At 39.2% G+C, this 23,271-nt stretch overlaps 2 protein-coding genes across 4 annotated transcripts in view; one reads left to right on the top strand and one right to left on the bottom strand.

Moving 5' to 3' along the window:
- The window catches only part of LARS1 (leucyl-tRNA synthetase 1), a 79,158-nt gene extending 56,280 nt beyond the window's left edge, over positions 1–22,878 (bottom strand). Inside the window, exons 1-5 of one of the 3 annotated variants that reach the window (XM_047862767.1) lie at positions 22,693–22,875; positions 11,644–11,762; positions 8,571–8,658; positions 7,857–7,937; positions 4,390–4,527 (exon numbers count right to left, since the gene is read on the bottom strand). In XM_047862767.1, coding sequence (XP_047718723.1) covers positions 4,390–4,527; positions 7,857–7,937; positions 8,571–8,658; positions 11,644–11,762; positions 22,693–22,698 — 432 coding nt within the window. In that variant the 5' untranslated portion in view covers positions 22,699–22,875. Of the gene's footprint in view, positions 1–4,389; positions 4,528–7,856; positions 7,938–8,570; positions 8,659–11,643; positions 11,764–22,692 lie in introns of those variants that run through there. The other 2 variants (XM_047862786.1, XM_047862777.1) reach the window with 2 other exon arrangements.
- On the top strand, positions 311–1,777 carry LOC125167903 (nucleosome assembly protein 1-like 1). Its single transcript, XM_047862799.1, is given in 2 exon segments — positions 311–619; positions 622–1,777. Coding segments are annotated over 2 exon segments (1,164 nt in total). The 5' UTR covers positions 311–441; the 3' UTR covers positions 1,608–1,777.
- Positions 22,879–23,271: the final 393 nt, after the last annotated feature.

Genomic DNA, 23,271 nt, shown 5'->3' on the forward strand with positions numbered 1-23,271 from the left:
AGCCTACTTCAGATTCTCTGTCCCCTGCTCTTTCTGCCCCTCCCCTGCTCACACTCTCTCTCTCAAAAATAACTAATAAAGGGGCAGCTGGGGGGCTCAGTCGGTTAAGCGTGTGACTTCGGCTCAGGTCATGATTTCATAGTTCGTGTGTTCAAGCCCCACATCAGGCTCTGTGCTGATAGCTCAAAGCCTGGAGCCTGTTTCAGATTCTGTGTCTCCCTCTCTCTCTTCCCCTACCCTGCTCACTCTCTGTATCTCTGTCTCAAAAGTAAATAAACATTTAAAAAAAATGTGTTTTTAAAATAACTAATAAGCTTTTTTAGCGCCATCTGCTCGCGGCGCCGCCTCCTGCTCCTCCCGCCGCCGCCCTGAGTCACTGCCTGCGCAGCTCCAGCCGCCTGGCTCCCCGTGCTAACCACCGATACTTGGAGTTCTTACAACATGGCAGACATTGACAACAAAGAACAGTCTGAACTTGATCAAGATTTGGATGATGTTGAAGAAGTAGAAGAAGAAGAAACTGGTGAAGAAACAAAAATCAAAGCGCGTCAGCTGACTGTTCAGATGATGCAAAATCCTCAGATTCTTGCAGCCCTTCAAGAAAGACTTGATGGTCTGGTAGAACACCAACAGGATACATTGAAAGCTTGCCTAGGGTAGTTAAGAGACGAGTGAATGCTCTCAAAAACCTTCAAGTTAAATGTGCACAGATAGAAGCCAAATTCTATGAGGAAGTTCATGATCTTGAAAGAAAGTATGCTGTTCTCTATCAGCCTCTATTTGATAAGCGATTTGAGATCATTAATGCAATTTATGAACCTACAGAAGAGGAATGTGAATGGAAACCAGATGAGGAGGATGAAATTTCGGAGGAGCTGAAAGAAAAAGCCAAGGTTGAAGATGAGAAAAAAGATGAAGAAAAAGAAGACCCCAAGGGAATTCCTGAATTCTGGTTGACTGTTTTTAAGAATGTTGACTTGCTCAGTGATATGGTTCAGGAACATGATGAACCTATTCTGAAGCACTTAAAAGATATTAAAGTGAAGTTCTCAGATGCTGGCCAGCCCATGAGTTTTGTCTTAGAATTTCACTTTGAACCCAATGAATATTTCACAAATGAAGTGTTGACAAAGACATACAGGATGAGGTCAGAACCAGATGACTCTGATTCCTTTTCTTTTGATGGACCAGAAATTATGGGTTGTACAGGGTGCCAGATAGATTGGAAAAAAGGAAAGAATGTCACTTTGAAAACCATTAAGAAGAAGCAGAAACACAAGGGACGTGGGACAGTTCGTACTGTGACCAAAACAGTTTCCAACGACTCTTTCTTTAATTTTTTTGCCCCTCCTGAAGTTCCCGAGAGTGGAGACCTGGATGATGATGCTGAAGCTATCCTTGCTGCAGACTTTGAAATTGGTCACTTTTTACGTGAGCGTATAATCCCAAGATCAGTGTTATACTTTACTGGAGAAGCTATTGAAGATGATGATGATGATTATGATGAAGAAGCGGATGAGGAAGGGGAAGAAGAAGGAGATGAGGAAAATGATCCAGACTATGACTCAAAGAAGGATCAAAACCCAGCAGAGTGCAAGCAGCAGTGAAGCAGGATGTATGTGGCCTTGAGGATAACCTGCACTGGTCTACCTTCCGCTTCCCTGGAAAGGATGAATTTACATCATTTGACAAGCCTATTTCAAGTTTTTTTGTTGTTATTTGTTTGTTTGCTTGTTTTTGTTTTTGCAGCCTAAAATAAAAATGTCATATAATTTTAGTTCTCACAAAAAAAAAAAAATAAATAAATAAATAAATAAAATAACTAATAAAAACAATTTAAAAAATAAATAAAAGCAACTTTGGAGGGGTGCATGGCTGGTTCAGTCAGTAGAACATGCAACTTGATCTCAGGGACTTTGACTTCAAGAGCCCCATGTTCAGCATGGAGCTTACTAAAAAAAAAAAAAAAAAAAAAAAAAAAAAAAGAAGTAACTTTGGAAAAGAATATGTTGACTAGATTCTAAGGACAAAAAGTATATACAAACACTGTACTTTAGTTGGTAAAACTGTTCCTCCCAGGAGTATGGGTTAAGCAGTTCTGAACTACCAGTAGACTAGGATTAAATAAATCATATAGTATAAATAATGAGGGCCAGATTTCTCAATGTCAGAGAAAGAAGTCACAAATTGGCAAAAGGAGAATGCTAGAATGAGCCTTATGGTGCTAACAGGGAGCCAAAGTTATCAGTATGAACTTTTTTTTTTTTTGAAGTAAACTCTAACCCCACTGTGGGGCTCAAACTCATGACCCCAAGATCAAGAGTCACATGCTCTATCAAATAAGCCAGCCAGGTGCCTCACAGTAAGAACTTTTCAAACATATATAGAGATAAAGAACTATTATAGACAGGTGCATATATGTGGGTTACCAGGGTTAATACATATATTTCTTTCCTCTTTCTAGTGAAAGGAGCTACAATGAGTATACCTAGCATTCAGAACTTAGTTTTCTAAATACCATTTCTCAACTAAAGGAAACAGGCCTCCTTGGGGATGTGGTTGATTCCAGGGCTGGAACAGGGAAAATATAAGACAAAGCTGTAGTATCTTGGCACCAGAAAATTATAAAGGGCTTCAAAAAGAAAAGAAAAAAGATGGGAGCATCTTTTTTAGCCACAGGATAGCCACAGGAGCCAGCATAAAAGACTCTCAATGACCAAAATCAGAACAAGTTGAGTAATTACAATAACAACCCCCAAAACACCAGAGAGTACTGGAGTATAACCCAAAGAATAAAATAAATATGCACGAATCCACACCTATATAAAAAGGGACTGAATAAATAAGTAACTGGGGAAGAGAGGACAACTATTCTTTTCAGAAGAATTCTAGGTAATAAATGGAGAAAGAATGAGGGAAATGGAAAATCACTATTAGAACAACACAGTAATAGGGTGCCTAGGTGGCACAGTCAAATAAGCATCTGACTCCTGATTTCAGCTCAGATCATGATCTCACAGTTCATGAGTTCAAGCCCCAAATCAGGCTCTGCACTGACAGTGTGGAGTCTGTTTGGAATTCTCTCTCCCTCTCTCAAAAATAAACAAACATAAAAAAAAAAAAAAAGAACACAGTAATAACTATAGCAGGCAGGCAAGATCCACAGATGAATGCTAAAATTAATGAGAAAATATTAAAAAAGAAGATATTGAGGCGCCTGGGTGGCTGTCAGTTAAGCGTCCAACTTCGGTTCAGGCCACGATCTCAGAGTTCATGGGTTCGAACCCTGCGTCAGGCTCTGTGCTGACAGCCCAGAGCCTGGAGCCTGCTTCGGATTCTGTGTCTTCCCCTCTCTCTGCCCATCTCCCACTCATGATCTGTCTCTCAAAAATAAATAAACATTATAAATAAATAAATAAATAAATAAATAAATAAATAAATAGTACTATTTCCATAGCCTCAAAGTATCTCTCAAAATATATACAAATCAAGGGGCAAAATGGAGTCCCTACAGTAGAAAAACCTGACAGACACCACCTAAACCAAATGATCAAGGTTAACATCACCAGTAATGTGATACCAATATCATACGCTCACTGATACAATACAATGAGGAGGACATGTCACCTCTCAATCAACTCATGACTCATGAGAAAGCATTAAACAAACTCAAATTGAGGGACATTCTATAAATTATCTGACCAGCACTCTCCAGAAGTGTGAAAATCAAGGAAGACAAAGATGGAAGAGACTAAGGAGACATACTAAGGAGATGTGACAAGTAAATGCAATGTGGAATCTTGGATTAGACCTGCAAACAGAATAAGGGTGTTAATGAAAAAACTGTTCAAAGTCAAATGAGGTTTGTAGTTCAGTAAATAGTATTGTTCAAATGTTAATTTCTTAGCTTTCAGGGTTGTACATGGTTATATAAGATGTAACCTTAGGGGAACTTAGGGGATCATGAGGGAACTCCGCTCTACCTTGCAATTCTTCTCTAAATCTAAAATTTATTGCCGAAAAAAGCAAAAGGGGGGGAAAGGGCCATCGAAAAGTCAGAAAAATAACTTCTGGCTTTGTTACTTTTTCAAAATTACTGAGTACTTTTTATGTGCTAAGTCCTGAAAATACAAAGATAAATTAGACAAGGCACCTGGGTGGCTCAGTCAGTTAAGCGTCTGACTCTTGATTTCGGCTCAGATTGTAATCTCATGGTTTGTGAGATCAAACCCCGCCTCAGGCTCTGTGCTCACTGCATAGAGCCTGCCTCTCTCTGCCCCTCCCCCATGCACACTCTCTCAAAGTAAATAAACATTAAAAAAAAAAAGACAAATATAAATCAGACAAATATAAAATTTCAACCAAAATAAATATTATTAACCACCAAACCTTTTTTCCTTTGGCTTTATCCTTAATTATTACATCTTCTGTTTTAACATTGATTTCTTCCTCTTCCTCTTCTTCATCTGGAAAATCAGGGGGGCAACCATAAAGCTCTATCTCTCTTTTCAGTTTATCAGCACATGCCTGTAACAAATACAACATTAGAGTGAAGTTCAAAATTTGAGGTAGAAACAATTTGAATTTTTTGATATTTTTACAGCCAACTAAAATTGACTCTGAAATTTTCTGCAATACACCTATACACATGTGGATCACAATAGAAAACTCACATGATAAAATTCATGTACCTCAAAATTCACTAATTTATACATTAGTATTTTACTGCTTTTATTCAGCAAGCATTTATTCAACACTCAAAGTTCTTAATGTAGTATATTTTGTTAGACATTAAAAGTTCAAAAATATGTACATAAGACATGAGGTGCCTGGGTGGCTCAGTCAGTTGAGCATCCGACATCAACTCCAGTTCTGATCTGGTGGTTCACCAGTTCGAGATCTGCGTTGGGCTCTGTGCTAACATCTCAGAGCCTGGAGTCGGCTTCAGATCTGTGTCTCCCTCTCTGCCCCTCCCCTGCTCACACTCTGTCTCTGTCTCCCTCTCAAAACTAAAATATACATGAAAAAAAAAATTTTTTAAGAGAAAAACGTAAGACATAGCGTTATCATTTTGAATAACAATATGAATCACAGCATTTATCAATTTAAAGATTACTATTTTATATCCCCATCATCATCACAACCTTCCGAGGTAGATAGGACAGGTATTTAGTTAGAAAACACACACTTGAGAGATGAAGGGGTTTATCCAAAAGTTATAAACCTAGCAAGCTACAGAGATAACACATGAACTTTGGCTTTCCACCCCAGCTCCTCTCAATTACACTATATCACATATAACACATATCATACATATATATTATATATGTATATATGTTATGTACGTGTATATACACATACATAAATAGTATATGTATTATATATGTATATTTATACGTATGTATATATGTATATGTAATATATATATATATATACACAAAGATGACACCAAGTTAAAGTTAAGAGAAAAATGCAAATATAGGATTATGACTTTTAAAAACGAAGGGGACTCTTCCATGCAGAAGAATTTCAGTTAACTAATAAGGAAAGAATGACACAACTAGAAAGTCACCATTTTATAAACACTTATTCAAAAAGTGAAGCAGACAAGAAGCATCAAATGATGCTAAAACCACTGGGTTATTGGATAACCAGATATTCAGAGGCTCCCAAAGTATCATCTGCAGATTACTTTTCAATAACCCACCTTCAGAATGAAATCTGACAGTTACTAGCTCAACATCATTAAAATGGGACAAAGTGCCATTCTATGCCTTTTCATGTGATACAATGGGAAGTTTACGCCTCACCAATGTAGTATTCTTGTCAAAATATTTAACCCAGATGTAATCATGAAGAAACAATCAGAAAATTCAGACTATGGACCATTCTACAAAATAACTAGCATACACTCTTCAAAGACATCAACGTCATGACAAACTACAAGAAACCAAAAAGAATTAATGACCAAATGCAACGTGTGACCGACAACACACAAAGTAAAAAAAAAGGCCGGAAAGGACATTTTGGGACAACGGGAAACATCTGACTAGAGATTAGATGAAGATGCTAATATTACATCAATGTTAAATTTCTTGGAGGGGATAATGAAACTGTGATGATGTATAAAATGCCTTTGTTCTCAAAAGACACATGCTAAAGTAGTTAGAGGTAACACAGCATGATATGCGTAACTTACTTTCAGTGAGTTCACAGAAACAGAGAAAAGAAAGTATGCATGTATTACATGTGCATTAAGAGAACCAAAGGAATTATGGAAAATGTTAATATTCGGTAACTATGAGTGAAGGGTATATGGCTGTTCATTCTATCCTTTTACCTGTTCTGCAGGTTTGACATTTTTCAAAATAAAAGGTTGGAGAAGCAAAAGAAATGGGAAGTTAAATTTCCCAACCCTCTTACATTTAAGGAATCCTTTCAACAATAATTGTCTGGCCCCTTCTTTATTGAGAATTATTTCTAATATAAATTTATGACAAACGAAGACATTTGCAAACATGATCAAAATATGATACAACTAAAACAAACATTATACATTTAAAAAACTGTTTATTACTCTATGTCATGAATACTTGTTAATAGTTATTATCTAACTTGAAAACAGAAATATCAATATGTAAGGTCACCAATAGAGATACAAAAATTACTGAGAAATCACTTAGACCTGGGGCGCCTGGGTGCCTCAGTTGGTTGAGCGCCCGACTTTGGCTCAGGTCATAATCTCGCGGTTTGTGGGTTCAAGCCCCGCGTCAGGTTCTGTGCTGACAGCTCAGAGCCTGGAGCCTGCTTTGGATTCTGTGTCTCCCTCACTCTCTGCCTGTCCCTCGCTCATGCTCTGTCTCTGTCTCTCAACAATAAATAAATGTTAAAAAATTTTGGGGGGGGGTGCCTGGGTGGCTTGGTCGGTTGAGCGTCCGACTTCGGCTCAGGTCATGATCTCACAGTCTGTGAGTTCGAGCCCCGCGTGGGGCTCTGTGCTGACAGCTCAGAGCCTGGAGCCCCTTTCAGATTCTGTGTCTCCCTCTCTCTCTGCCCCTCCCCTGTTCATGCTCTGTCTCTCTCTGTCTCAAAAATAAATAAACATTAAAAAATAATAAATAAATAAATAAATAAACAAACATTAAAAAAAATAAAAAAATAAAATTTTTTTTTGTTAAAAGAAATCACTTAGACCTTAACGTTTACCCTTTATTTAAGTACTTCTTCAAATGCCTTTTAAATTTTAATTTTCATGGGACATGGGGTGGCTCACTCAGTTAAGCTTCCAACTTCGGCTCAAGATCATGATCTCACAGTTCATGCATTTGAGCCCTGCATTGAGCTCTGCACTGACAGCATGGAGACTGCTTGGGATTCTCTCCCTCTCTCTCCCTGCCCCTCTTCTCCACTCATTCTCTATCTCTCTCAAAATAAATAATAAATAAACTTTTAAAAAACTGTTTCTCAGGGCACCTGGCTGGCTCCGTTGGTTGAGCGTGCAACTTCGTCTCAGGTCACAATCACACCGTTCATGGGTTCGAGCTCTGCATCGGGCTCTGTGCTGGCAGCTCAGAGCCTGGAGCCTGCTTCGAATACTGTGTCTCTGTCTCTCTCTCTGACCCTGCCCTGCTCATGCTCTCTCTCTCTCTCTCTCTCTCAAAAATAAATAAACATTAAAAAAATATTTTTTAACTGTTTCTAATTGAAAAAAATAGTTTTCACTATAATGAATTCAGCTCATGCCAAGACATTGCATTATAATAAATATCTGAAAATACTATTTCAAGCTCTTAAATTGGACATTACATCTGCTTTAAGCTAAAAAGAGTAGGAACCAATCCCAAAAGCAATCTTACCTTGATAGGCATTCCAGTACAGTGTAAACCAAAGGGAAACAGACAAGTTTTTCCTTTCAGTCTCTGGTATCCTACTGCAAACTACAAAAAGAAAACTAAATTTAAATTATAAGTTTAAATGCTAGATGAATACAGAATGTTGACTGTTCATGAAGATCATGGGCTCAGATTTCCTCTTCCTCTCTTGCTTTAGAAGGAAGTCATTCCCTGGAGCGTCTGGGTGGCTCAGTCAGTTAAGAGTCTGACTCTTGATTTCAGCTCAGGTCATGATATCAGGTTCATGAGAACGAGCCCTACATCAGGCTCTGCATTAACAATGTGGAGCCTGCTTGGGATTCTCTGTCTCCCTCTGTCTGCCCTTCCCTGCCCCACTCAAAAATAAATAAATAAATATTTAAAAAAAAAAAAAAAAAAAAAGAAAAGAAGGAAGTCATTCCACAATTCTGGCCCATTGTTCTTTTTTTCTGTCTTTTCACCAAAAAGGAATTACTTATGACCATGCATAAATAATTAGAACCCTGCACACATACACACAGCACATACAAATTAAATATAAGAATATTTAATATAGGTAAAAATATAAAATTTAGGCTTAAAATTAAGGAATTCTAAGTTCTCTTAACAGGAAATAAATCGCATACATGCCATTTTCTTCAAAATAGTATTTATCAAAGACCCTCAATCCCATTATGTTAACCACAGAGGAAACATTACCTCACATTTGGATAAAGAAAATGTGTGTCCCAAATGAAGGCGCCCATTCATATACGGATATGGGAAGGTTACAAAGTACTTGCCCTTGCTGCAAAACAATCATGAAAAAACAAAGTACACAAAAGAAAATGTTAAGTTCCTTTTAAAATGAGGAGGTAGGGTGAAGGGAAAGCTTATTACAAACAACTTGTTTAAATTTTATTATTTAAAAGACCTTTAAAAGTAAACATATGAATGTGGAAATTAAAAGCCCTCTGAAATTGAAACTTAATTGTGATTTAGAAAAAATAAAATGTTTATGGTTAGATATTAAAGAAATAAATATCCTTGCAGCAAATACTGGAGGTTTAACTTAAAAATGCTGAGTAAAGATAATTTACTGAGGATAATTTTAATACTCTTAGGAAACTGGATTAATTTAATATTTTAGTGATTAAATGAGATTTGCCTTCATTTGATATATATAAAGCAATTCAAAGTCCATCAGCTATAATAAAACATCTTCAGTATTACATGACACATGGAAAATTAATTTAAGAAGTGTCTCTCTAAAGCTGTTTAATTTATTGTATTATTTTTTCTTACAATCAAATGTATAACGTACCTATAAAAGTTACAAAGCACAATAAAATGAATGCCTGTAAGCATGCTATCCAAGTGATGAGCCCACTGAATCCACACTGTGTGCTCCTCAGCCCTCTCCCCGCAGAGAAAACCAGTATCTTGAAATCTACTTTTGTCATTCCCTTCATTTTGAATAGTTTATATCTCTGTCTGTGTCCTTAAACAATGTTATCACTTACTTTTGCTCACCTATGGGCTTCATTAAAAATTATACACCAGGGCACATGGCTGGCTCAGTTGGTAGAGCAAGCGACTCTAGGGTTGTGATTTCAAGCCCCATGTCGGGTGGAGATATTACTGAAAAAAACTTTTTTTTCATTCAATGTTACATTTCTAAGTTCCCTCACTTCATTTTCTTTCATGGAACAAAGTTTTCAGTTCACTCTCGATAACTACCTGAAGTTGGCCAAAATTCTAGAAACAACAAAAGCTATAAAGTATAACATCAAAGACTTTATATTACAGCAACACTCTTAATTTCTTTAAAAAAAAAAAAAAAAGTCCAAATTCAGAGTTGCCTGAGTGGCTCAGTCAGTTAAGTGTCTGACTTCAGATCAGGTTGTGATCTTGCAGTTTGTACCTTTGACCTCAGCATCGGGTTCTCTGCTGTCAACACAGAGCCTGCTTTAGATCCTCTGTCCTCCTCTCTCTCTGTACCCCCCTGCACATGCATGCTTTTTCTCTCTTTCTCAAAAATAAACATAAAAAAATTCCACTAGCATGTTGCTTAGTAGCAAGGAAAGTACCTTTTGAAATCAGAATGTCCTAAAAAGTAGTCCAGGCCCTGTCAATTCCTAGCTATGCAACCTTGAACTGGTTACTTAGCTTCCCTGTACCTCAGTATCCTCATCTATAAAATGGGAATAGGGGCACCTGGGTGGCCCAGTCAGTTGAGCATCTGACTTTGGCTCAGGTCAAGATTTCAAGGTTTATGGGTTTGAGCCCCATGTCGGGCTCTGTGCTGACAGCTCAGAGCCTGGAGCCTGCTTCAGATTCTGTGTCTCCCTCTCTCTCTGCCCTTCCTCTGCTTATGCTCTGACTCTCTCTGTCTCTCAAAAATAAATAAATGCTTAAAAAATATATTAATAAAGAAATAAAATAAAATAAGGATAAAAATACTGCTAACCTTAAAGGGTTATTAAAAAGATTAAATGAGGGGCGCCTGGGTGGCTCAGTCGGTTAAGCGGCCGACTTCGGCTCAGGTCATGATCTCACGGTTCGTGAGTTCGAGCCCCGCGTCGGGCTCTGTGCTGACAGCTCAGAGCCTGGAGCCTGTTTCCGATTCTGTGTCTCCCTCTCTCTCTCTGACCCTCCCCCATTCATGCTCTGTCTCTCTCTGTCTCAACAGTAAATAAACGTTAAAAAAAATTAAAAAAAAAAAAAAATTAAATGATAATAGGCATACTAAAAATGGAATATTTCCTAAGCCTTTGCATAACAACCAATAAGTTTTCAAGATTAGCTACTATTTTAATTATTGTCAAAGTATTTCGTCATTGTAACAAGAACATTTTTCTACATTTCAACATATCTGAAATTGAGATGCTCCTATAATTGATGCATACATTTATTACACTACTGTTTGGGGGCAGTTATTTTGTTTTTATTTTTCCCTAGTACCATATCATTACCTGTGGCTTGTCTTATAATTGATGCTTAAAACCAAGGCAATACAGTATTTATGAAATAAGATCTTAAAATACAGAAACCCTTGAAAAAAAATTTTTAAAGAGTTGGGTTGTTGTTGGTTTTTTTGTTTTGTTTTGTTTTTTAGCATTTATTTATTTCTGAGAGAGAGAGAACACACCCAAGCTACCAAGCAAGGGAAGGGCAAAGAGAGGGAGACAGAGGATCTGAACAGGGCTCCACCCTGACAGCAGAGAGACCGATGTGGGGCTCCAACTCATGAACCACAAGATCATGACCTGAGCCAAAGTCAGAAGCTTAACTGACTAAGCCACCAAGGTGTCCCTGAAACCCTTCAAAATTTAATACTTGGTGTCTTTGGAGATAATTAGCACCATAATATGAATCTCTACTGGAATAATCTCATTTTATCAGTTAGGAAAGACAAAACTTCAAAACATTCTCTTTTGTCTAAATATGAAAAATATTAGTTAAAAAAAAGCTATGTAGAAAAAGTCCTTTAAGAATTCTATAGGAGGAGCATCTAGCTCGCTCAGAGAACATGCAACTCTTGATCCCAAGGTCGTGAATTCAAGTTCCACACTAGGCACAGAGCTCACTTAAAAAAAAAAGAAAAAAAAAAAAAAAAAAAGAATTCTATTGGAAAGAAAATCCTACTTTGAAATCGAGAAAATAAAAGTTACCTTCTTCAGCCTGTTTCAGACATTATAAGTACAATCTGCCTTATCCTTTCCACAAAGCAGTTTCTGTAGCCAACAGTTTTGGGAACACAAGGTGTAGAACTTCATAAAGTACTACTCACCTAGTCTGGTTCTCCACATTAGATGCATTAACCTCAAACACTTTCTCAGTATCCCATTTCTGTTGGATTTCTTTCTCAATCTTCTTCAAAAAGTCCACTTTTGCTGTTCCTTTTCTTTCCTATTGGACACAAAAGAGATACAACAATCCACTCTATACTTGGACAGTCTTGCTTTAAAAAAAGAAAAAAAAATATGTTCACATAGAACAAGCTGTTTACTGATAGGCAATTTCTCCATGGTTATCATGAACTTTAAACAAACAAGATTAAAAATTTGCGCTATCACAATCTGTCTACTTTAAACACCAAAGGGATAGTTAATGAATGACTAAAATATATAAAGGGCTTTGAAATACTTCTATTAAATGAGACACTAAAACAGATACTGTTCCTATTTAGTTAAGATGCACAAATACTTAGAAAAGTACAAGATGGCCAAGCTGCAATAATGCTCAATCAAAGGATGTTGAGACCCAATGGGAAGAGGCCGAGGAAGGGTTAGTAATCTACATGTTTTTTTTCAAGGCAACTGATGAAGAACTCCTCTCCAAAATGGTTAACAGACTATTAACATGAAATTTAAATGAAACAGAATGGCAAGCATGTCTCTAATATATCAGATGTACCAGCAACATTGCCATCCTTCCATAAGCTGCCTGTGGATGAAAGCGAAAGCAAAAAAACATGTATGATCATTCTACCTCTGAAAAGGAAGCGCTAGAGCTTCCTTCTCAGTTTGTGACTGTGTGAAAAACAGATGCTAAAAGCAGGTAAGCCAAAGCTGGCGTGGAATGAAACACAGAGCAGACAAGTATGAAAGTTGGATACTAATGGACCATACACAAATCTAATTCTGTTTTGAAATTTAGTATTAGTCTCTAAAATGTATTTTCTGGTATAGTTATCTGAACTGAAATTGGATTTTACCCCCTTCTTACGTGCAAACATTCCCAGATTGTGCAGCATTTTCAAATGAGAAAATACCTGGGTTCTATTCATACCTTTTTTTTAAGATTTTTTTTTTTTTAAGTAATCTCTACACCCAACATGAGGCTCAAACTTACAACCCCAAGATCAAGAGTCACATGTTCTACCAAGTGAGCCAGCCAGGTGCCTCTGGGTTCTACTCATACTTTTACAACCTACTACACAAGACGAACTTGCCAAGTTACCTCAAGACTGCAACTCAGTCTCCTTTAAGAGTGCCTCTCTCTGTCCTTTCACCCAACAATTTAAAAAATGCTTTCCATTGGGGCGACTGGCTGGCTCAGTCCAGAGAGCACACAACTCTTGATCTGGGTACATGAGTTCAAGCCCACATTGGGCATATAATTCACTTAAAAATATGTATTTAGGGGTGCCTGGGTGGCTCTGCCAGCTGAGCGTCCAACTTCAGCTCAGGTCATGATCTCACAGCTCGTGAGTTCAAGCCTCTGTCAGGCTCTGTGCTGACAGTGTGGAGCCTGCTTGGGATTCTCTCCCTTTCCCTCTCTCCCTGTCCCCTCCCCACATGCTCTCTCTCTTCTCTTTCTCAGATAAACTTTAAATAGATACACAATTTATATACACACATATGTATATACGTGAGATCAGGTCAAGATCTGTTTGTGAGCTCGAGACCCATGCTGGGCTCTGTGCTGACATCTCAGAGCCTCAAGCCTGCTTCAGATTCTGTGTCTCCCTCCCTTCCCCTGCTCACACTCTGTCCCTCTCTCTCAAGAATAATCAAACATTAAAAAAAATTTTTTTTAATTTTAAATTTAAAAAAAGTATGCTCTCTCTCTCCAAAATAAACAAACATTTAAAAAACATTGGGGCACCTGAGTGGCTCAGTCGAATGAGCATCTAACTTCAGCTCAGGTCATGATCTCCCAGTTCATGAATTCGAGCCCTGCATCAGGCTCATTGCTGTGGTGCAGACACTGCTTCAGATCCTCTGCCCACTTCTCTCTGCCCCTCTCCCACCGGCGTTCTCTCAAAAATAAACATTTTTTTAAATTTACAAATAATTTTTTTTTTTTTTTTAATTTTTAAAAAAGGGGCGCCTCGGTGGCTCAGTTGGTTAAGCATCCACCTTGGGCTCAGGTCATGATCTCACAGCTTGTGGGTTTGAGCTCCACACTGGGCTCTGTGCTGATAGCTCAGAGCCTGGAATCTGCTTCGGATTCTCTGTCTCTCCCTCGCTCGCTCTGTCTCTTTCTCAAAAATAGACATTAAAAAAATTAATACATATATACACACACACACACACACACACATATATTTTATACTACTTTTTAAAAAAGTGGACCGCCTCGTGGCCTCGGTCAGTAGAGCATGTCACTCTTGACCTCTGTGTTGTGAGTTGAAGTCCCACATTGTATGCAGAGCTTACAAAAACTACTTTTGGGGCACCTGGGTGGTCAGTTGGTTTAGTACCTGACTCCTGATTTCAACTTAGGTGATGATCTCATGGTTCATGGGATCAAACCCCATATCAGGCTCTGTGCTGAGTGTGGAGCCTGCCTGGGATTCTCTCTCCCTCTCTCTCTGACCATCCCCAACTGACACTCTAGCTCTCTCTCAATCAATGAATCTATCAATCAATAAGCTTTCTATTTGTATCACAAATATACTGGACTTTTAAATGGTTACACAAATTTGAACACTTGCAAAGAGGAATTATGTGCAATAAAAAAAACCCAAACTTAGCATTATTTCTCCAATAACTATCTTAAATATACTTTGTGTATTAAGTAATAAAATAACCAACACTATTAAAATTAAGATTTAATACAAATCTACTAAAAGGTATCAGCTCTGTTGTACTATTTTCAGTTTTCTATATTTTAAACCAAAGAATGGTTTCCTATTTTTTAACATAGTTAAACGTAGTTTTAACGTAGTTAAAAAACAGGAGACAGGGGCGCCTGGGTGGCGCAGTCGGTTAAGCCTCCAACTTCAGCCAGGTCACGATCTCGAGGTCCATGAGTTCGAGCCCCGCGTCAGGCTCTGGGCTGATGGCTCAGAGCCTGGAGCCTGTTTCCGATTCTGTGTCTCCCTCTCTCTCTGCCCCTCCCCCGTTCATGCTCTGTCTCTCTCTGTCCCAAAAAAATAAATAAACGTTGAAAAAAAAAATTTTTAAAAACAGGAGACAAAGACAAGCAACAGAAAGATGAAATATCAGCTTACAAGGAGGAGGTAAATGATGGATTAAAGGAAAAACCTTGCCAGAGAGGCAGAGAAGAAATGAGAAAGAATTCCCTACTTTGAAAAGTCCTGGGGACACCTGGCTGACTCAGTCAGTGGAGCACACAACTCTTGACCTTGGGGTTGTGAGTTCTAGCCCTGTGCTGGGTGTAGAGATTACTTAAAATCTTAAAGGGGCACCTGGGTGCCTCAGTCAGTTGAGCGTCCGACTTTGGCTCAGGTCATGATCTCATGGTTTGTGAGTTAAAGCCCTATGTCGGGCTCTGTGCTGACAGCTCAAAGCCTGGAGCCTGCTTCGGATTCTGTGTCTCCCTCTCTCTCTGCTCCTCCCCCGCTCATTCTCTGTCTCTCTCTGTCTCTCAAAAATGAATAAACAGGGGCGCCTGGGTGGCGCAGTCGGTTAAGCGTCCGACTTCAGCCAGGTCACGATCTCGCGGTCCGGGAGTTCGAGCCCCGCGTCAGGCTCTGGGCTGATGGCTCAGAGCCTGGAGCCTGCTTCCGATTCTGTGTCTCCCTCTCTCTCTGCCCCTCCCCCATTCATGCTGGCTCTCTCTGTCTTAAAAATAAATAAACGTTGAAAAAAAAAAAATGAATAAACATTAAAAAAAAATTTTTTTAATAAATAAATAAAATCTTAAAGGGTCCTGGGTAGCTCAGTCAGTTAAGCATCGGACTTCAGCTCAAGTCATGATCTTGCAGTTCATGGGTTCAAGCCCCGCACCACACTGGGCTCTGTGCTGACAGCTCAGAGCCTGGAGCCTGTTTCAATTTCTGTGTCTCCCTCTCTCGTTGCCCCTCTCCTGCTCAAACTGTGACTCTCTCTCTCTCTCAAAAATTAGCATTAAAAAAAAAGTTTAAAAAAATAAATAAACTCTTTGAAAAAAAGAGACAGAAAGAAAAAAGAAAAAGAAAAATCATGGACATAATAAGTTCCTCCAGTAATTAAAGGAAAATAAAAGTGACAAGGAAATATTTTGTTTCCATAAATCCTTACCAGATTGCTGAGTGGAAATGATATCAAAACACAAATATAATCAAGTCAATTCCTTTTCAGAGGATCTCTATAGCGGTCAGGATAGAGTCTATACTGTTAAACCTGGCACTTAAGGCCCTTCTTGTCTCATTTCTGCCAAGTCCCTTCCTCCTTCCTTTTTTATATATTTTTTTTAGTGTTTATTTTTCAGAGAGCATGCACGCAAGCATGCACAAGCAAGGGAGGGGCAGAGAGAGAGGGAGACACAGAATCTGAAGCAGGCTCCAGTCTCTGAACGGTCAGCACAGAGCCAGACATGGGGCTCGAACTCACAAACTGCGAGATCATGACCTGAGCCAAACTCACAGGCTTAACTGACTGAGCCATCCAGGCACCACTCAGGTCACCCACTGTAAAGGAGATGAAAGAAACAGTCTTCACAAATTACTAAGAACTATGGTTTTTTTCACTGTTATTGAACACATTAAATGCACAAAATCTCTTCTTTGAAGTTTCTGCTTCTCAGAAAAACTTGTCCATCAAAACATCCAAGGTCAATTGTAATGAAACCTGATATTGGCCCCACCACCAACTGTTGTTTGACCTTGATCAATCTGAGCCTTAATTTCTTCACTGGTTATTTAATTAGACAATTGGTTATAATAATTAGTTAAAAGGTTATTTGACAAGTCAGAGGTTCAAAACTTTGGCATTTTTGACAGTTTAGGTTAAATAATTTTTTGTGTTTTGTCTTGTGCATTGTAAGAGGCTTAGAAGCATCCCTGGCTTCTGCCCACCAGATGCCAGGAGAATCCCCTAGTTGTGACAACCAAACAGTCTCCAGACCAAATGTTCTCAGGAGGACAAGACCATCCCCAGTAAAGAACCACTAAAAAAGATAACAAGCTCTTCCATATATTCATAATATTCTGCAGTTCTTGAAACTTTTACGAACATTAACTTTTTGCATCTTAACCATAACCCTAAGAAGGAGGCAGACCAGTGATTACCATTTCAAAGATGATAAATAATAAATCTGAAGTTCGCAGATCATTGTGTCAGCAAAAAGTCAAGGTGGACAAAAATGTTCATCTTCTGGCTTCTATTTCTGCTTCCTCCTAGTACTCTAGCCATGTCCTAGCTGCCACCACTTACTAGCTGTAGAACCTTAGACAAATTCCTTAAGCTTTCTAAGCTTCTATTTCTTTATCTTTAAATGAGAATAAAAATTATACTAACTTTATAGTATTAGTATGAAAATTAAAAGAGTTAAGGGGCTCCTAAGTGTCTCGGTTAAGTGTTTGACTTTGGCTCAGGTCATGATCTCACAGTTTGTGAGTTCGAACCCCACACTGGGCTGTGTGCTGACAGCTCAGAGTCAAACCTGCTTCAGATTCTGTGTCTCCCTCTCTCTCTGCCGCTCCCCCACTTATGCTGTCTCTCTCTCAAAAATAAACAAACATTAAAAAGAAAGAGTTAATACAGGCAAAGGACTTAACCTTGGGCTGGACCCAAGGTAAATGCACGATAATGTTAACCAATACCACAAAGAGACATCTAGACATCATGTGATTTTATTAGGTATGAAAATGGCACTGGGATTATGTTTTAAGAGAAGTTATCATTACATTAAAAAATATTAAAATATGTATCGATGTAAAAACTTATACTAAACTATGTCAAATATGTATGTACAGTGCCTGGAATCTGCTTAAAATGAATCCTGAGGGGTGGAGGGGCAGGGTCGCAGGAAGGGATATATGAAACAAAATAGCCCTGAACTGCCAATTATTGAAGTTGGGTGATGGGTACACGGAAGTACATAATACTATTATCTCTATTTTGCTATTTAAATTTTCCAAATGAAAGTTTAAAAACAATAATTTTTTTAGATTGGCTATTATGTTCATTATATCACATCCCCAGATCCCCTCTAAAAGTCTGATATGTAACTAGAAAAGATTAAAACTGTCAAAAGCTTGGGGCGCTTGGGTGGCTTCGTCATTTAAGTGTCCAACTCTTGGTTTCAGCTCAGGTCATAATCTAATGGCTTGACCTTGAGCCGCTGGTTGGGATTCTGTCTCCGTCCCTCTCTACCTCTCTCTCCCACTCGAGATCTCTCTCTCTCTCTCATTCTCACTCTCTCACTCTCTCTCAAAAATACACAAATAAAAATTTTAAATACACAAAAATAAAAATAGAACTGTCAAAAGCTCTAAAAAATAAATACTATGCTGTGTGACTCAGTTGGTTAAGCATCCAACTTCAGCTCAGGTAACGATCTCATGGTCTGTGAGTTTGAGCCCCACATTGGGCTCTGTGCTGACAGCTAAGAGCCTGGAGCCTGCTTCAGATCTGTGTCTCCCTCTCTCTCTGCGCCTCCCCAGCTTGCATTCTGTCTCTGTCTCTTTCTCTCTCTCTCAAAAATAAACATTAAACAAATTTTTTAAAATAAATACTACTCTGATATGAAGAAAATTTTAGTTTATTATTTATAAATTCAATTATAAAATAAAAACTAATATCCTATCCATGCTATCACATGTTCATTGTCTTACACACTTCATTATTGATAAGATTTCCTCTGGAAACAGAAAACCTTCTTTATGGAAGATGTTTGCAAAAGAAATTTCCTAATTTGGCAAAAGACATGAATAGACACTTCTCCAAAGAAGACATCCAGATGGCCAACCGACACATGAAAAAATGCTCCACATCACTCATCATCAGCGAAATACAAATAAAAACCACAATGAGATACCACCTCACACCTGTCAGAATGGCTATCATTAACAACTCAGGCAACAACAGACGTTGGTGAGGATGCAGAGAAAGAGGATCTCTTTTGCACTGCTGGTGGGAATGCAAACTGGTGCAGCCACTCTGGAAAACAGTATGGAGGTTCCTCAAAAAACTAAAAATAGAACTACCCTACGACCCAGCAATTGCACTACTAGGTATTTATCCACGGGAGACAGATGTGCTGTTTCAAAGGAACACATGCACCCCCATGTTTATAGCAGCACTATCAACAATAGCCAAAGTAAGGAAAGGGTCCAAATGTCCATCAATGGATGAATGGATAAAGATGTGGTATATCTATACAATGGAGTATTACTCGGCAATCAAAAAGAATGAAATCTTGCCATTTGCAACTACGTGGATGGAACTAGAGGCTATTATGCTAAGTGAAATTAGTCAGAGGAAGACAAAAATCATATGACTTCACTCATATGAGGACTTTAAGAGACAAAACAGATGAACATAAGGGAAGGGAAACAAAAATAATATAAAAACAGGGAGGGGGACAAAACAGAAGAGACTCATAAATATGGAGAACAAACTGAGGGTTACAGGAGGGGTTGTGGGAAGGGGGATGGGCTAAATAGGTAAGGAGCACCAAGGAATCTGCTCCTGAAATCATTGTGCACTATATGCTAACTAATTTGGATGTAAATTTAAAAATATATAGGGGCGCCTGGGTGGCGCAGTCGGTTAAGCGTCCGACTTCAGCCAGGTCACGATCTCGCGGTCCGTGAGTTCGAGCCCCGCGTCGGGCTCTGGGCTGATGGCTCAGAGCCTGGAGCCTGTTTCCGATTCTGTGTCTCCCTCTCTCTCTGCCCCTCCCCCGTTCATGCTCTGTCTCTCTCTGTCCCAAAAATAAATAAACGTTGAAAAAAAAAATTTAAAAAAAAAAAATAAATAAATAAATAAAAATATATAAAAAATAAAACAAGTTATTAAAAAAAAAAAAGAAATATCCTAATTAGCTTGCAATTGGGGGTAACACAATGATTAACAGAATGAACTCCAGTGTGGGACCAAATGAATTCTAATTCTTCCTGAGTAGACCTGATGCCTTATTTTCCCCATCAATAAAATGGGGATAAAGCACCCACTTTTATAGGGTTGTGCAGATGAAAACTTTTGTAAAACGCTAAAGCATGGCACAGAATAATCGGTACATTTAAAACACAAAATAAAATCGGTACATTTTATTATTTTTATTGTTACTTATTCTTTCTAAAGGGAGATCTTACTGGATTCTTCCAATGAAACTAACTTTAAGGTCAGCCCAGTACCATGACAGTGTAAAACATGAATATTTGCAGAGGCCAAGAAGTGAATAAAGTAAAACAATCAGATCTACCAGAAATATTGCCAGTTTCCTTATACAAAACATAAAAAGAATAAAAATGTACTAAAGTCTTCCAAACTGAAAAAGCTCATTCCCATTAACACCAAAAAGAAGAAAAAAGAAAGAAAGACCTGCAAATTCCACATCAGCTAAGGATATCATCATGGGGGAGAGGGGTTGGTGGGAGGCAATGAGCAACTTGGGACAGAAGAAAAAGCTCTGGACCAGGAGTTGAAAGGCATGTGTTTTCCTGGGAAGCAGGGTGACATAGTGACTGAAAAATGAATCAATCCCTTTGAGTTTTGATCACTTTCATCCTGTCCTAGTTATAAGAAATCAGACCTGTTAGGTAAGCTCTCTAAGCATGGGGTTCTTCATCTGTAAACTGCAAATAAGAGTGCCTAACTCAAATAGATTAGTGTGAACACTCAATAAGACAATTCAAATAAAACGCTAAACAAAAAGCATGACACATAAGAAATTGTCAGTTATTGATATTATTGATCCTAACTCTGCTAGAATTCCAACTCTAATAATTCCTCAACCCCACTGGGTCCTACTGATCATGACCTTTTTTCACTAATCTTTAGGTGCCTACCACCCCATGTCCTCATTTCTGTCCCTTAAATCCATCTGTATAATTCTTCAGTTTTCCCTTTACCACTCTTGCCTGGCAAAACTCCATCCATCCGTCCCATCCAACTGCTCTGTTCCTTCACCTAGGCAGCTGAAAGTGGCAAGAGATAAGCACTCAACCATGCTGACTGGCCTCCATTTAAATTCATGTCCACTAATATCAAGTGATGCCCAGCCACACTACTAATTTCTGAAATCCACTTCGTTACTCCTTCTCCTAGACTAGTGCTTCTCAACTTTAATGTGTATACTGTGCAATACAGTAGCCACTAGCCACACATGACTTGTTAATTTTAAAGTTACATTAAAATTCAGTCCTTCAATTGCACTGGCCACATTTCAAGGGCTCAGTTGCCACATGTGGCTAGTGGCTCCCAAATTAGGGCAAATATAAAAAGTTCTATTGAGGGCAATGTCCTGGACAATTGTTTTATGCTTTCTCCTCTCTCCTCAATCCTCCAACAATTCCTCTTCCATCCTCATTTCTAGCTGTTAATCTTGGTTCTTAATTGAATTAGAAACCAAAAGTGAACAGAAAATTTTCACAGCCTCCCTCATCACATCTACCTACCCACATGCCTGTGTACCTATATAGTCTGTCTTCTTTCCTGTTATTATTAACCCTTCCACTGATGCACTGGATCTCATCCCTTCTGTTCTATTCAGGAACAGCACTTCAGCAATCATCCCTTTTCCACATCAATGTTTCCTTTCTACAGGGTAATTCCCATGAGCATACAAGTATTGGTAATTTCTTCTACCTTTAAAAAAAGAAAAGAAAGTCCTCTTTTGACTTTCATCTGTTACCCCAATTCTCTGCTCTCCTTTATAAAATTCCTCAAGAGTTATCCATACTCATGATCTCCAGTCCATCTCTTCCCATTCTTTCTTGAACCCAGCAGCCTTACATGACCTACATCCATCCACCCATCAATATCCATCACATACACTATCATCATTTCCAGTATCACTGTCCTTTGGATATACAACCCTCTTTGCTTTTCACTCAGTGTGGCTTCTGCCTAGATATCGTCTCCTCCATATAGCTGCATGGCTTGCTCCCTTACCTCATTTTTGCCACAATGCCACCTTCTTAGAAAAGCCTTTCTTGATCACAGTTGTTTTTTTTTTTTTAAACAAACTTTTTTTTTTTAATCTTTATTTTTGAGAGAGAGAGAGACAGAGACAGAGTGAGAGCAGGGGAGGAACAGAGAGAGAGAGGGAGACGCAGAATCGGAAGCAGGCTCCAGGCTCCAAGCTGTCAGCACAGAGCCCAACGCAGGGCTCGAACCCACAAACCGTGAGATCATGACCTGAGCCGAAGTCGGATGCTTATCCGACTGAGCCACCCAGGCGCCCCTTGATCACAGTTTTAAAACTGCAACCCTACCCCACCTCACACTTAAGAATCTCCCCTTCCTGCTCTATTTTTGTCAATAGGACTTTCTGGCACCAGACATATTTTACCAAATATTTTAGCATGTAACTCTCTCATACACACACACGTAAACACCATGAATGTAGAGATTTGTGTCTGTTTAAAAAAATTTTTTTTGTTAAAAGAAGGAACAAAGGGGGCGCCTGGGTGGCTCAGTGGGTTGAGCATCGACTTGGGCTCAGGTCATGATCTCACCACTCGTGGGTTCAAGTCCCACACTGGGCTCTGTGCTGACAGCTCAGAGGCTGGAGCCTGCTTGGGATTCCGTGTCTCCCTCTCTCTCTTTACCCCTCCCTTGCTCATGCTCTGTCTCTGTCTCTCAAAAATATGTAAGCATTAAAAAAAAAAAAAACTTTTTTTAAAGGAGGAACAAGGTTACCTACTTCCCTCTCTCCAAATGGGTTTTAGACCTGTCGTGAAATTAACACACGTAACATTAAGTAGTGTGTAAAGTTAAAGATACCAGCTCCGGGCTCAACAGAGAGCAAGAAAAGGCGCATCCTCACAACATCCACACCTTTAACGTGGGGGTCAAGGCATTCCCTGTGTTTAGATAAGGATTTTTCCTTTCAGGACAACGGCTACCACATGGAGACCCCAGCTTCTGGCAAAAGCAAACAAATCAGCCGGGTTATAGGGCCGGGCAGAGCGGACTCTCTTCCCGCCAGAACTCACCGCCATGGCACCGCCCAACCAATTCTGCAACCCACGACAGTGACCTCAGCGATCCTCTCAAAGCAGTGATCCCAACCTTTCCCTTCCGTCTGGGGGTAGCCAGGCCTCCCAATACACTGAAGCACACACTTTACACCTGATGAGGCAATCGCCCGCTCACAGCTAACTACTGCCTTGTGCATCCCGTAGCCCGCCGGGAATTGTAGTTTCCAGACCACTAGAGCCCAAGTCTAGCAGTCACCTATTGACTACAACTCCCATAGAGCAACAGGCTACCGGAAATTGAGCCTCTAGGTCACGAGGTGGTGACACCGGTAGTGATGTCAGGGGCATGTTGAACTACAAAGTCCATGAGGCTGTTCGAAGTCGCAGACTGCCGCGAACGCGCTTACGGTCCAGTTCCCTGGCCTTCAACCTTTTCACCCCGTGGCGCTGGGTTAGGTGTCTTGTCAGGATGCCAGGTTGCAAGGTTTATTAGTCTTCAGTGACTGAAGTGCTAATTATGGCTTGCCATTGTGCACAGATATTTAGTGCTGTCTGTGGCATTCAACAGCCCAGAATTCAGACGTTTTATTGCCA

This window comes from Prionailurus viverrinus, chromosome A1 (assembly GCF_022837055.1).
Source record: "Prionailurus viverrinus isolate Anna chromosome A1, UM_Priviv_1.0, whole genome shotgun sequence".
In the NCBI taxonomy this organism is placed as follows: domain Eukaryota; kingdom Metazoa; phylum Chordata; class Mammalia; order Carnivora; family Felidae; genus Prionailurus; species Prionailurus viverrinus.